Source organism: Malaclemys terrapin, chromosome 6, assembly GCF_027887155.1.
Source record: "Malaclemys terrapin pileata isolate rMalTer1 chromosome 6, rMalTer1.hap1, whole genome shotgun sequence".
Classification (NCBI taxonomy): Eukaryota; Metazoa; Chordata; order Testudines; family Emydidae; genus Malaclemys; species Malaclemys terrapin.
In genome coordinates this window covers 132,307,373-132,323,472 of record NC_071510.1, presented here as the reverse complement: position 1 = coordinate 132,323,472, position 16,100 = coordinate 132,307,373, and the positions used below count along the sequence as shown (strand labels likewise).

The following is a 16,100-nucleotide window of genomic DNA, read 5'->3' as shown; positions in this document are numbered from 1 at the left end:
AACAACACTTACGAGAGGTAAGTAACCGTTTTTTCTTCTTCCAGTGATTGCTCATGTGCATTCCCATAGGTGACTCCCAAGCAGTTTCCCTTGGGGGGAGGGGTTGGAGTTCACCTGGTTGTTGAGTGCAGGACTGCCCTGCCAAAGGCTGTATCGCCCCTCACCTGCTGGGTAATGGCTTAGTGTGATGTGAAAGTGTGGATGGAAGACCATGTTGTTGCCTTGTATATGTCCTGGATAGGGACCTGCACCAGGAACGCTGTGGATGACACCTGCGTCGTGGAGTGCTACCTCGTGTAATGCGCCGTAAGCGGAGGGGCTGGAAGTTTTGCCAGGTCGTACCAACACACACGCGCCCTGAAAGCGGGCCTGAAATGCTTGGCATGCCAGACGAACCGTCCTCAGCTCCCTTATGTTGATATGCAGTGATAGTTCTGCATGGGACCATAGGCCGTGGGTTCTGATATTGCCCAGGTGCGCTCCCCAACCGAGCACCGAGGTGTCCGTGACCAAGTTGGGGTTTGGTAAAGGGTACTCCCACACAGACCACTGGTGCTGCAGCCACTAGTGGACAGATTCGAGGATGCGAGGGGGGAGGGTAACTATCGTGTCCAGTGGGTCCCTGGCCGGCCTGGGCACCCATGCCTGGAGGGGCCGAAGGCGTAACCTGGTGTGCTGGACCACATATGTGCAGGCTCCCATATGCCCCAATAGCTTCATGCAATTTCTGGCCGTGATTGTGGGAAACCGGCAAAGGTTTTCGACAATGTCCATGAGCGCTTGGAAGCACAGCTCAGACAGGAATGCCCTGGCCTGCATGGAGTTCAAGAGAGCCCCTCTGAACTCTATTCTCTGCGTCGGGGCCAGTGTGCATTTGGGCACATTCAATAGGAGGCCCAGTCTGTGGCTCAGGCCAGGGACACATGCTCTGCAGCCTGTGCTTGTGATTCGGCCTTGACGAGCCAGTCGTCCAGGTATGGGAACACTTGCACCTGGCGTTTGCGGAGGAAGGCTGTCACGACCGCCATACACTTGGTGAATACCCGGGGGGGCTGCTGAGAGCCCGAACGGGAGCACCCTGAACTGGTAGTGCTGGCCACTGACCACGAACCTGAGGAATCGTCTGTGGGCCGGGATAATGGATATATGGACGTACGCATCTTTGAAGTTGAGGGCAGTGTACCAGTCCCCCTGGATCCAGGGAAGGAATAATGGCGGCCAGAGAGATCAAGTGAAACTTCACTTTTCTTATGAATGCGTTGAGGTCTCGCAGAGCCCACCCTTGGCCTTGGGGATGAGGAAATATCGGGAATAGGACTCCTTGCCCCTGAACTCCTGAGGAATTGTTGCCCCTAGAGCGAGAAGTGAATGCACCTCCTGCAAGAGGAGTTGTTTGTGAGAAGGGTCCCTGAAGAGGGACGGGGAAGGTGGGTGGGAGGGAACAGAATTGGATAGAATATCCCACTTCTACCGTGCTGAGGACTCAGCGATCTGACATGATCTGGGACCAAGCACAATAGAAGTGGGAGAGTCGATTCACAAAGGGGGGAGTGGGGGAAGTGTACAGATCAGAGACTGAAACTGATGCTCCGTCCTCGGGCGCATCTTCAGAAGTTTGGCTTTGGGCCAGGGGGTTGTTTGGCCAAACCCTGGCCTTGGCCTGAGGAGGACTGTGGCGGGTACCTCCTATTATTTCTGCCCCGACTCCTTGACAAGTCTTGCCTAGGAAGCCCAGAGTAGAAGCGGAATGGGGGGCTGAGGCTTGAAAGGCTTTCTTTGAGGTGCAGGGGTGTGGATCCCCAAAGACTACAAAGTTGCCCAGGAGTCCTTAAGACTTTGCAGGCGAGAATCTATAGTTTGGGCAAACAAGCCCACAGTCAAAGGGTAGGTCCTGAATCGTGTTCTGGACCTCCGGTGGTATTCCTGACACCTGGAGCCACGCACTGCGCCTCATTGTAATGGCGGTGGCCATGGTCTGAGCCGCCGAGTCCGCCGCATCTAACGCAGCCTGTAGGGAGGCTCTGGAGACCACCCTACTCTCCTCAAGGAGTGTGCTAAACTCCTTGCGCGAGTCAGGCAGGAGCAACACCTGGAACTTTGCCAATGAGCTCCACGAGTTGAAAGCCATAGCGGTTGAGTACCGCTTGCTGGTTGGCCATTTGAAGCTGGAACCCCCCAGTCAAGTAGACCTTCCAGCCGAAAAGGTCCAGCTTCTTAGCGTCCCGTGACTCAGGCGCAGGACCCGGCTGTCCTTGCCTATCTTTGTGATTTGCTGCATCGACCACCAGAGTCCCCGATTGTGGATGGGTGAAAAGGTGTTCGTACCCTTTCTGCGGCACAAAATAGCGTCTTTCGACCCCTTTAGCGGTGGGTGGTATAGAGGCCGGGGTCTGCCAGAGCACCTTAGTGGTGTTTTGGATAGTTCTTATTAGGGGCAAGGCCACCCTAGAAGGACCCTCCAAGGCAAGGATGTCCACCATCGGGTCAGACTCCTCCATGACCTCCTCTGCCTGGAGATTGAGGTTTGGGGCCACCCCCCTAAGGCGGTCCTGGTGTCCATTGCCGGAAGGGTGGTGGTGGTGCCCGCCATCGCCTCATCTGGTGAGAAGAAGGGGAAGGCCCATGGGACATGATCTTCCTGCCCTTCTGGCTCTCTGGAGGTCGGGTCAGGTGCCTCGGAGCCTCCTGTGACTGGAGGTGGCTCTAGTGTCACTGATGGTGCTGGTTCAGGTGCTGTGCCTGAACGTGACAGCCCAGAGTCCCTGTCATGTGCGGAGTCTTCAGGAGCCCTGGGGGTGTTCAGGCCAGCGACGTTGCTGAGTGGGGGGCATGGGGTGCAGATGCCACTGATGCCGGCCTGGAGCCCTGAGCCTGATGGTAGGCCTAAGGAGTCCAAAAAGGCCATTGGACTGGGCCCTGCCAGGCGACTGCCGGTGTCGATGATTCCACCCATGCAGTGCTGTGACTGGGAGCAGTAGTGGCTGCGACAAGATACAGAAGACTCGGCATCTGACTCGGAAGAGTAGTCTGTGCCCGACCAGTACCGGGGAAGATGGTGAGCGGCGCGGTAGCATCATAGACTTGCCACAATGATGAACGAGAGGCAGTGCCACCATCAGTGCCGCAAAGGGTGCTGGAGCCACATGCGGCGCTGGGATAGATGCTGCAGCCGGTTCTGTCACCGGTGCCTGGGCTTGTGGTGCCGGGGCCCGTGCCATCATGGCAATGAGGTCCCGTGCTGCCTCGTAGGTATCCGGTGTGGCGGGAAGGTCGAGCTCTTCCTCCAGATCTTCCCAAGTCAGGGCGTCTACCAGCACTGGACTTGATGGGCCTCCTGTTGGGGCCAGAGTCAATGGTGCTGGGTCTTGAGGCCCAGACCATGGGTGTCCCACGGGAGGACGCACCCTGCTGGAATCCCCTCGCAGCTTCTTGACAGGGGAACGAGTCCTGTCTGCCTTCTTTTTCTTATGCGGTGCCGCCTGATAGCAGTAGCCTTACGACTCAGGGAGCGGTGCAGGTGCTCCTTGGAGGAGTCCTTCCTCAGTGCCGGAACATCCCGCACCGAGGCCGGGGCGCTTTGCACCGATGATGCCGGTGCCCCTTCTGGTGCTGGCTGTGGGCAGAGGGCTGACTCCATCAGGAGGAGCTTCAAACAACAGTCCTGGATCTAAAGCTCCTGCAAATTGGGTACTTATCTGTCTGATGGCCCTCTCCTGAACACTTGAGACAAGCAGTGTGCGGATCGCCTGTGGGCATAGGTTTCACACACCTCTCACATACCTTAAACCCCTGCGACCGAGGCATGCCCCAGTGCCTGGGGAAACTAGGGTGCCGGGAAGCCCCCCAAAGTAAGTTCAACTATCTACAAACTAGTATATAACGAACTAACGACTATGTACAAGGAAGAAAAGGGAACCACTAGGTAGGCACTTGCGAATGCAAGAGACTGAGCTGCTCCATGCCTAGTTGGCAGCCGGTATCACGTGGAGTGTCCCGGGCGTCGGTCCTGGGGCCAGTTTTGTTCAATATCTTCATTAATGATCTGGAGGATGGCGTGGACTGCACCCTCAGCAAGTTCGTGGATGACATTAAACTGGGGGGGAGGGGGGGAGAGAAGAGGTAGATACCCTGGAGGGTAGGGATAGGATACAGAGGGACCTAGACAAATTGGAGGATTGGGCCAAAAGAAACCTGATGAGGTTCAACAAGGACAAGTGCAGAGTCCTGCACTTAGGATGGAAGAATCCCATGCACTGTTACAGACTAGGGACCAAGTGGCTAAGCAGCAGTACTGCAGAAAAGGACCTGGGGATCACAGTGGATGAGAAGCTGGATACGAGTCAGCAGTGTGCCCTTGTTGCCAAGAAGGTCAACGGCATATTGGGCTGCTTTAGTAGGAGCATTGCCAGCAGATCGAGGGAAGTGATTATTCTCCTGTATTTGGCACTGGTGAGGCCACATCTGGAGTACTGTGTCCAGTTTTGGGCCCCCCACTACAAAAAGGATGTTGACAAACTGGAAAGAGGCCAGCGGAGGGCAACAAAAATGATCATGGGTCTGGGGCACATGACTTATGAGGAGAGGCTGAGGGAACTGGGGTTATTTAGTCTGCAGAAGAGAAGAGTGAGGGGGATTTGATAGCAGCCCTCAATTACCTGAAGGGGGGTTCCAAAGAGGATGGAGCTCGGCTGTTCTCAATGGTGGCAGATGACAGAACAAGGAGCAATGGTCTCAAGTTGCAGTGCGGGAGGTCTAGGCTGGATATTAGGAAAAACTTTTTCACTAGGAGGGTGGTGACGCACTGGAATGGGTTACCTAGGGAGGTGGTGGAATCTCCATCCTTAGAGGTTTTTAAGGCCTGGCTTGACAAAGCCCTGGCTGGGATGATTTAGTTGGGAATTGGTCCTGCTTTGAGCAGGGGGTGGGACTAGATGACCTCCTGAGGTCCCTTCCAACCCTGATATTCTATGATTCTATGCTCCAATGACCATCACTGGCGGCATGAAGGAACTGAGCAGGCGGTGGGTCGGCAGGGACCTATATACACCACCATAAAGGCGCCACTCCAGGGGTCTCCACAGCCGACCCGACGGGAAAAATCTTCCGACGATGGTGCACGCGGTGCGCACACACTCCTATTGAAATGCACATGAGCAATCACTCAAAGAGCAACTAATGCCTCTGGGACAGATACAGACGAGTGCACGTACACTTTCGTGTGCAGCTAACATGCACATTACTGAAGTTCAGTAGACGTCTCCCCTGTCATCCTGGACTTGTGTGTGCACAGAAGTCCGTGGGCGTGCAAATCAGGGGCTGCACAGGAACACTGAATGTGCATCTATGCAAATGAGGCATGTGCAAGTCTGAAAACGAAGTCCTTTGTACAAAAAAAAATTCCATTTCACTGAACTTACATCCAACAGATTTACAGGCAATAGCAGTTAGCAGAATGTTTGTGTCATTTCAGATTTATGTTCACAGCAGCTTTCTGAATGGCAAAGGCCCTCCATGTGACCCAGTGACTTGAGAAGACAAGGAGGACTGTCCCGCATCCTCTTGAAGCCTTTGGCCAGCTGGCTGCCCCAAGCTCAGTTGCTGCCCCTCTGCTGAGCTACCGCTGAAATCTGCAACCATGGGTACTAGGATGAAAGGAGGCAGACAGCTTAGATGCCTCACAGCTGCAGGCAAAGTAGCACAGCACAGCCCCCAGCACAGGAATCTGAGCTTTGAGTTCTGCCACAGAGGAACCCGAGGGGCTCCTGAAAAACCTGGGTGCCTCAAGGAAAGAGATAAGAGTCCCGAGATGCAGGGTAGACACTGATGGAGAAGAAAGAAAACAGATGCAGTCGCAGTCCATTAGCATCTTGTGTCAATAAGTGTAACAAACGTGATACATGCACAAGGCAACTGAATTTTAATGGCAGGGAAACAATGTTAACGGAACATGTTTAAAATACATTGATTCAGTCAGAAAAATGCTCGTTGCATTGGAAAGCGCTCTGGAATTAGCATCTTGTACCAAGTTCAGCTTCCTGCCAATCCTCCCTGCTACACAACTGATCATTTCGTATGTTGCGATTCCTCATTTGCAGCTTCTCTTGCACACGAGTTTTTCTGTAGCAAGGTTAAATCATACTCAGAAGCCCTTGAGGAATTTCACCATGATTTCAATAATTTCCATCCCACCATCAACCTCAGCCTAGATCAATCCACACAAGCGGTCCATTTCCTGGACACTACTGTGCTAATAAGCGATGGTCACATCAATACCACCCTATACCGGAAACCTACTGACCGCTACACTTACCTACATGCCTCCAGCTTCCATCCAGGACACACCACACGATCCATTGTCTACAGCCAAGCTCTAAGATATAACCGCATTTGCTCCAATCCCTCCGATAGAGACAAGCACCTACAAGATCTCTATCAAGCATTCTTAAAACTACAATACCCACCTGCTGAAGTGAAAAAACAGATTGACAGAGCCAGACGAGTACCCAGAAGTCACCTCTTACAAGACAGGCCCAACAAAGAAAATAACAGAACACCACTAGCTGTCACCTTCAGCCCCCAACTAAAGCCTCTCCAGCGCATCATCAGAGATCTACAACCTATCCTGAAAGATGATCCTTTACTCTCACAGATCTTGGGAGACAGACCTGTCCTCGCTTACAGACAACCCCCCAACCTAAAGCAAATACTCACCAGCAACCACACATCACTGAACAAAACCACTAACCCAGGAACCTATCCTTGTAACAAACCCCGATGCCAACTCTGTCCACATATCTATTCAAGTGACATCATCATAGGACCTAATCACATCAGCCATACCATCAGGGGCTCGTTCACCTGCACATCTACCAATGTGATCTATGCCATCATGTGCCAGCAATGCCCCTCTGCCATGTACATTGGCCAAACCGGACAGTCTCTACGCAAAAGAATTAATGGACACAAATCTGACATCAGGAATCAAAATACTCAAAAACCAGTGGGAGAACACTTTAACCTGTCTGGTCATTCAGTGACAGACCTGCGGGTGGCTATATTACAACAGAAAAACTTCAAAAACAGACTCCAAAGAGAGACTGCAGAGCTAGAATTGATATGCAAACTAGACACAATTAACTCCGGTTTGAATAAGGACTGGGAATGGCTGAGCCATTACAAACGTTGACTATCTCCCCTTGTAAGTACTCTCACACTTCTTATCACACTGTCTGTACTCGGCTAGCTTGATTATCACTTCAAAAGTTTTTTTTTTTTTTTTTCTCTTAATTAATTGGCCTCTCAGAGTTAGTAAGACAACTCCCACCTGTTTATGCTCTCTGTATGTGTGTATATATATCTCCTCATTATATGTTCCATTCTATATGCATCCGAAGAAGTGGGCTGTAGTCCACGAAAGCTTATGCTCTAATAAATTTGTTAGTCTCTAAGGTGCCACAAGTACTCCTGTTCTTCTTTTTACTCAGAAGGGCCTGACCGGTATAAAGCATCTCCATCTCTCTATTTGCATATCATTCTTGTGGTGACCCCTGGAGCAATGCTTGATTGGCTCACCGTCAGGCAGCGTGCACTTAGTGACACTCATGTCACCTACGGTGCCGTCAAAGCACATCCGATCAGCCTGCATGCTAAATGCCAACTTCCAGCAACAGAGAGCCCACGCAGTCAGAATGTCTGGGCACAGTTCAGCTCTGCTCTAAGAAGTGACAGTTATTTTCATATCAATGAGTCCAATTCAGAAACGATTCCTTGGTCAATAGCTAATGCAGCCTACATTCCTATTGATATTCATTTATTACCAGTGTTCATTACTATTTATAAAAGAGCTCAAAGCGAAAACTTGGCATTTTCTATTGCACAAGTACATGTAGAGGAATTGGATGGATTCTCAGTGTTTTTTCTTTTTCCTTTTAAAATAAATTACCGATTGTTCACTTGTTATACTGAACATGCAAATAATTAAATCTATTGTAAATGTAAAGCCATGCAGTAAATCTAAGCGTAGCACTCATGTTAGTAGCATGTACTCTAAGGGGCACATTGCCAGTCACAGACAGGGGGAGACACAGAACACATGCTATGCACTACTGCACTTTCATGTTTGTATACAAGGACATAAATGCAAGCCACACACAACACCAGTACCTTCAACTTTGACAAGTGTCCCAGTTCCTTAGCAGCACTGAAAATCAACTGCGTACCCTATGATTGCAAGAAGTCAAAGTGGAAGAAAGGAGAGAAAGATTAGAAATCAATTTTTGAGCAAGTAAAGGAAAAAGGTGCAAATCAAGCTGGTCCAGTGATCTTGACATAACCAACCCAGGGCCAGACATGCTAGTGTTGTTTTCCTCCCTTTCCAAGGAACACATTTGTTAGCTAGAGTAAAGAGCAGCCTTCCTGTGGACAGCCACATACAGCGCTCCTGCAGGCTGCGGTACACTGCTAGTTCTCACGTGCAGAAACCACCTATTTAAACCAATGACACATCCAGCTGGATTACACACAAACAGACAGTGAATACATTGTATTACCCTCCACTGGACGCTCTATTACAGCCAGACCTACAGATCTGGGAGTACAAAGCTTTTATGGAGTTGACTAGAAACTAAGCGCAGATCACATTGTTAGTTAGAACTTTCGTGTAGACATGCAGCACAGTGGGGGTAAGCACATGTTAGCCCCCCAATTTGATTGGTTTGGTTTTTAGTGTATTATCTCAGGCAGAAAACAGGGAGGCCCAGTCTAGTGGAATACTCTAAAAATTCCTTATTCACAAACATGAACAGATCGGCACCTAGACATCCCCTGTTCCCTCACCATGGTTTACTTGTGTCCTGTGAACAATGACACAATGAGGAAGGAAGCTGGAGCCCTGGTGCTGGGAAATGTGACTTGGAGCCAGATACATTGCAGCATAACGAATGCTGATCCTTTTCCTCTGCCGTAGCATCTTTCCATCCTTCTCTAATGCACCTATCACCCGGATACTGGAGTCCTATACAAAATGAGTAAGGCTACAAGCAACCAGACAGTTATTGCCACCCATTGCTCCTAAGATCCTTTATGGGATGTGCTTGAAATTATTTTCTTCCTCTCCCTGTGTTTTCGCCTCCTCCCTGGACAAAGGGCCTGTTCAGTGGAGAGCCTGAGGAATCCAACCTACTCTCGCGCTAGTTGTGAATTCCCTCCGCTCTCCGTTGCACGCTCTTCCACTCTGGCAGGCGCTGTCGGGAGGAGGCTGTAAATGTCCAGGCTTCTCCAGTTGAATTTCCCCCTTTCTTGCTCAGTGAGGCCTGAACTGTGCTGGGAGGATCGTCCCCTGGAATGGGGAACTGGACCCTAGTCCCTGCAGGCCAGTAAATGATAATTAGGGCACCACTGTTTAATTTTGTTTCAGTTACTTTTCCGAATGAACACCATCCACCAGTTCAAAAGGAAGTCCAGTGAAGCTAGCCCTGTCCTTGGGATTGTTGGTGTACTCGGCAATTTCTACAAGTCCCATATGTTTCCAAATAGCTCTAATGAGCCCCTCATGCTGTACATTATTTTCCTTCACCACCTCCCCTCCCTACCCCTTTACCCACTAGTCTTCCGTACTTCAGTAATCCCTTCGCTCTCATCCTTCCACCCGGAGAGTCACCAAACCAAACAATCCTAGTGCTAAGAGTTTGGAGGAAGAGTTTGGCTAGTGTAGTTGAGCAAAAAGGCGGCTGAGAGGGAATCTGATTGCACTGTATAAATACATCCGGGTGGGGGGAGGGGGTAAAAACACCAAGGAGAGCAGAGCTATTGAAGCTGAAGGAAAGTCTTGGCACAAGAATAAATGAGGATAAACTGGCCATGAACAAATTCAGGCTGGAAATTCGATGATGTTTCTAACCGGCAGAGGAGGGAGGCTCTGGAGCAGCCTCCCAAAGGGGTCAGTGGGGCAAACAACTTAACTAGTTTTGAGAGAAAGCTGGACAAATGTATGAGTGATTGTGGGATGGGGTTGCTTGTGATGCCAGAAGCTGGGAATGGGCGACAGGGGATGGATCACTTGATGATTCCCTGTTCTGTTCATTCCCCCTGGGGCACCTGGCATTGGCCACTGTGGGAAGACAGGAACTGGGCTAGATGGGCCTTTGGTCTGACCCAGTATGGCCGTTCTTATGTTGGTAGGGGGCAGGGCTTGACAGCCCGGGGGGCGCCTTCTGGTTTATGGCTTATGTTCTGAAGCTCATGCTTCAGGGCTCCAGCTGGTCACCTGCAGGGGTCAGGAAGGGATCCCTGTCCCCCAGGTACTCTGGTGGTATGTGCTTTGTTTTCTCTCTCTGAAGCATCAGGGATGGCCACAGCTGGAGATGGGACATTGGATGGGGAGTGTCAGGGATCTGAGGTGGCACTGAGCATTCTCTCTCTCAGATGCTTGGCTGGTTCTTGCTCATGTGCTCAGGGTCTGACTGATCACAATATGTGGGGTCAGGAAGGAATTTTCCCTCAGGTCAGACTGGCAGTGACCTGTGGTTTTTTTTAAACCTTCTTCTGCCATGTGGGGTTGCAGGTCACTAGCCAGAATTATTTGGGTACATCTCACTTCAATGTTTCTCTGCCATTGTGGGGTCTTTGGTGCGGGTGTATCTCAATCTCTCCCATTCTCTGCCTGTGGCACATCATAGCCTAGTCTCCTATGGGCTGTGATATTTGGATCTAATTCTGATGGTTGGGTTTAGCATGTGGGTGGTGCTGGTGGCCTGTGAAATACAGGTAGTCAGACTGGATGATCTGGTGGTCCCTTCTGGCCTTAAACTCTATGACTCTGTCAGAGACACTGCATGTCTGCTGCCACCCTGATCACTTGGCTTGTCTCTTATATCCCTTCCCCCAGCCATTTAACTCTGTATTTTGTAAGCTGTCTCTGAAGTAGAGGGGTCTGGGGGAGTGAAGCTTGGTGAGGTGGGGGTCTAGGGGCAGCTAGTTGGGGGTCAGGGGTATGGGGGTCTGAATGTGGGGGTGGGACTCATCAGGGTGGGGATTTGAGTGCAGGGAGCTCAGTGGGGGGTGGTCTGGGTGCAGGGGTGGGAGTCCCAAGGCAGAGTGTCTGGGTGCAGGGGGGCTCCAGATTCAGGGATTGAGGTTCACTGGGCTAGGGTTCAGATATGGAGGACTAGGGCGGTTCTGGATGTGGGGTGAGGCTTGGTGGGGGTGTCTGGGTATGAGAAGTCCAGATGCACGGGGGTTGGGCAGATGGGGGAGCAGCTCCCCATACAGTGACCCCTCCCCTGCAGCTGAGGAGCGATGGGGGCAGGAAGCAGGGGAGGCGGCTGAACTTCCTGCAGCTGGGGGAGGTTTCTGGGGGTGAGTCTGACAGCCCCAGCCACTCCTTGCAGGGGAAGAGGAAGTCTTGTCCTCTCCTGCCTCCAGCCCAGCCAGGACTAGCAGCTGATCCCGGATCAGGGTAGGAGCTACTAGCTGGGGTGTTCCTAGCCCTGCGGTGATTTACCTCTTCGCCAGCTGCTCTGGGTGCCTGAAACAATATACCTGCGCAGCTAGGGAGTGGTGCGTAACTGCTCTTGCAGCTTCCCTTTGCTTCCCTGTCAAAGTCTTTTTTCTGCGGGGAAGCAAAGGAATCTGCAGGGGACATGAATTCTGCGCATGCGCAGTAGCGCAGAATTACCCCAGGAGTAAGAAAGGTATATCCTAGTAGCTTTTACCATTGCTGCTAACTAATCACACTGCTGCAATACCTGACCGATGTGTGTGACTGCACTTAGGGCTTTTGATCAGCATTTATGGTCAAATGGTAAATGCTGTGTGATTTCTGGAGTTCATTTTTACTTCCAAGAGGTTCTTAAGGTTTCAGCACGTGCTGAGCTAAGCAGAAGAGCACACACTTCTTCTAAATCAAGTTACAAGACATTTCAAATGAGCAGCCCCAAAATGCTATTTAAATATTAATATTTCACAGTTCAGTTCTGTCATTCCTCTTTGGAATTTTTCAATACGAGTTTGAACAACAACATTAGCCAGCCAAGGCACGTAGCATTCCTGCTGCAGGCTCCTAAGTAGGCCAGGTCTGAAACACTGAGCAATACCCAGTGACTCAGAATGCTTCCTGGAACAAAGCTGCTCAGATAAGTAGTCTCCAATTTTTCTTTCCCAGTAGGCACTATCCCTGCCAATCAATGCCAATCACTGTCAGCGTATGTTTGCAAACAGAAGTTATTCCGTTATTACAATGAGTTTCTCATCAAAGTTGGGATCGCCCAAATGAAATAACATGGACAGCTCTGTCATCAGGCAAAGACAGCTCTTGTAAACAAGATACTACAGCTCCTCAAAAGGCTGTTTATCCATGCAAGGAAACATCCCACCACAAAACTCTCTTGAGACACCTTGTACCATGTGCAGCACCTTGGGAATGAACCATCCCCGACTGTCACTGCAGAAATTCAGCAGCAATCCCTGGAACCAGCAGAACCTCCACATGTTATACGGACATTACTATATTTTAACCCTTTGACATTGGTATTTCCTGGTGATCCCCAGAACAAAAGTGGTTAAAGCATTATGGAGGAACATGGGGAGAGAGCATGGGCCATCACAGGAAGTACTACCATCTGTCTGGTGACACCCATAGTTCTGAGTGGTGCAGGATGTAAGCAGTTCTAATTTTCCTAGCGCTTTCCACGGAAATTCACTTGGTCTTCATACCTGCGCCTGTCACAGACATAAGACAGCTGTCATTTGCAGCCTGGGGATAATTCAAATCTCTGTTCATGGTTTGATTGTTTTAAAAAAGCCGTTCAGGCAGGGTTCTCAGCTGCTGTCCGTCAATGGGCAATGCCGATTTACACTCTCTGAAGAGTAAGCTGCCAAAGTTTAACACATCCTGCCACTTGATTTGACATATGTAACAAAACACAGAGACACAATACACAGGTCTGCAGATGGTCACTAACCCCACAGTCTTTCTGTTTGTAAAGTATCAGGGGGTAGCCGTGTTAGTCTGTATCTACAAAAACAACAAGGAGTCTGGTGGCACCTTAAAGACTAACAGATTTATTTGGGCATAAGCTTTCGTGAGTAAAAACCTCACTTCTTCGGATGCATAGAGTGAAAGTTACAGATGCAGGCATTATATACTGACACATGGAGAGCAGGAAGTTACTTCGCAAGTGGAGAACCAGTGTTGACAGGGCCAATTCGATCAGGCCTGTCCTGTAGTAGGTGATTTCTCCTCAGACCCTATGCTACCAGCACTCCCAGCTATCTTCGAGACACCACCGACTTCCTGAGGAAACTACAATGCATTGGTGTTCTTCCTGAAAACACCATCCTGGCCACCATGGATGTAGAAGCTCTTTACACCAATATTCCACATGAGGATGGACTTCAAGCTGTCAGGAACAGTATCCCTGATGAGGCCATGGCACACCTGGTGGCTGAGCTTTGTGGCTTTGTCCTCACCCACAACCACTTCAGATTTGGGAACAACTTATACCTTCAAGTCAGTGGCACTGCTATGGGTACCTGCATGGCCCCACAGTATGCCAACATTTTTTTGGCTGACTTAGAACAACGCTTCCTCAGCTCTCGTCCCCTAGTGCCCCTCCTCTACTTGCGCTACATTGATGACATCTTCATCATATGACCCATGGAAAGGAGGCCCTTGAAGATTTTCACCTGGACTTCAACAATTTCCACCCCACCATCAACATCAGCCTGGACCAGTCCACACAAGAGATCCACTTCCTGGACACTACAGTGCAAATAATGATGGTCACATAAACACTACCCTATACCGGAAACCTACTGACCGCTATACGTACCTACATGCCTCCAGCTTCCATCCAAGACACATCACACGATCCATTGTCTACAGCCAAGCTCTAAGATACAACCGAATTTGCTCCAACCCCTCAGACAGAGACAAACACCTACAAGATCTTTATCAAGCATTCTTAAAGCTACAATACCCACCTGGGGAAGTGAGGAAACAGATTGACAGAGCAAGACGGGTACCCAGAAATCACCTACTACAGGACAGGCCCAACAAGGACAACAACAGAACACCACTGGCCATCACATACAGCCCCCAGCTAAAACCTCTCCAGCGTATTATCCACGATCTACAACCTATCCTGGAAAATGATCCCTCACTCTCCCAGATCTTGGGAGGCAGGCCAGTCCTCGCTTACAGACAACCCCCCAACCCGAAGCAAATACTCACCAGCAACTACACACCACACCACAGAAACACCAACCCAGGAACCAATCCCTGTAGCAAACCTCGTTGCCTACTCTGTCCCCATATCTACTATGGTGACACCATCAGAGGACCCAACCACATCAGCCACACCATCAAGGGCTCATTCACCTGCACATCTACTAATGTGATATATGCCATCATGTGCCAGCAATGCCCCTCTGCCACGTACATTGGCCAAACCGGACGGTCCCTCCGCAAAAGAATAAATGGACACAAATCGGACATCAGGAATGGTAACATACATAAGCCAGTAAGTGAACACTTCAATCTCCCTGGTCATTCTATTACTGATTTAAAAGTCACTATCATTGAACAAAAAAACTTCAGAAACAGACTTCAAAGAGAAACAGCAGAACTAAAATTCATTTGCAAATTCAACACCATTAATCTGGGCTTGAATAGGGACTGGGAGTGGCTGGCTCATTACAGAAGCAGCTTTGCCTCTCCTGGAATTGACACCTCCTCATCTATTATTGGGAGTGGACTACATCCACCCTGATTGAATTGGCCCTGTCAACACTGGTTCTCCACTTGCGAAGTAACTCCCTGCCCTCCATGTGTCAGTATATAATGCCTGCATCTGGAACTTTCACTCTATGCATCTGAAGAAGTGAGGTTTTTACCCACGAAAGCTTATGCCCAAATAAATCTGTTAGTCTTTAAGGTGCCACCAGACTCCTTGTTGTTTCTGTTTGTAAAGAGCTCGTTAGTACCCAGGTTTATTTCTTTATGTGGCACTAATTCACGAGTGCTTTCGCTTGCATGAAGAACTGCCTTGAGGCACATTTATTCCATTCAGCTGTGTGTTCGGCGCTCAGATCAGACAGCCTTTAGATTTGATTATTGGCATTATTTTGTTTATCTGTTTAAGAGGTTTGATCTGACAAGCAGAGCTTCTGTATAGTGGCCATTAAAATAAAAGATTATTTATTCTTCCAAGGTGTTTTTGCTACGTTAAGCGATCACAAGCTAGCTTTTAACCGGGGACAGACAAGTCTTCTCGTATTTGGAAGTGGTTCTCCGAGGACCCTGGCAGTGCGCAGAATCTGACTTTCCAACAGAGCTCATGAAGAGACGCTGATTTAGCTCAGCCGGCCCAACGCTAAGGTAACCCACCTCCCCGCACACTTGCTACAGGAGCAGACTTGGAATTCCTTGCCCTTGGCTAATGCAACAGAGAGGTTGTATTTATCTCCACGGGCCATAAGGAGTGCTAGCAGCCCCCCTGCCAGAACAGTTTCCCCCCCGCTGACATCCACTTCAGAGGATCTGTTTGCATAACAGGCAGGATGCTGCTATGCGAGAGGTAAAATCAGCTCTTGACGCTTCGGGCACATCTATCTACACTGCTCTGCAGTTCGGTCTAGGAGGGGGTGACTTGCAGTTCGGACTGAAGTGCTCTGCTGTAACCCCTCCATGTGGATGCTGTGGGTGTGAATGTAAAGGCCCTGCCTTCGCACAAACGTAGTCCTGTTGGAAGAGGAGTGTAGACGTGCCCTAGAGAGGCTGAATCTTGTGTCTACTCCAGATCACGCACTCGTTTAGGGGAGACGGGTCTCTCTGGGGGCACAGAAGGAAATGCAGTAGGGGTGTGTGTAATTCTGGCCATCAACTGGGTGGGCTGTAGCTGCCTATTGTGTAATGAGAATGACAGCAAATAAGGCAGAGAGATCTGAGGAGCTGTCCGTCCATGTGTGAATCAAGTATCTGGTTACTGACCTGCAGCCTGGGGTGCACTCTACAGGAATGTGCATTAGCTTTGATAATATAATAAAATGGGATGTATTCAGAAGCCCCAAAATATTGAGTTCCAGAGACTTAACCCCATATA

General features: G+C 49.9%; 1 protein-coding gene across 4 annotated transcripts in view; it reads right to left on the bottom strand.

Moving 5' to 3' along the window:
• The window catches only part of UNC13B (unc-13 homolog B), a 380,304-nt gene that overhangs the window by 15,759 nt on the left and 348,445 nt on the right, over nt 1-16,100 (bottom strand). For all 4 annotated transcript variants that reach the window (XM_054031597.1, XM_054031595.1, XM_054031596.1 and 1 more), the window contains one exon: nt 8,164-8,220. In XM_054031597.1, the coding sequence (XP_053887572.1) occupies nt 8,164-8,220 (57 nt within the window). The remainder of the gene's footprint in view (nt 1-8,163; nt 8,221-16,100) is intronic.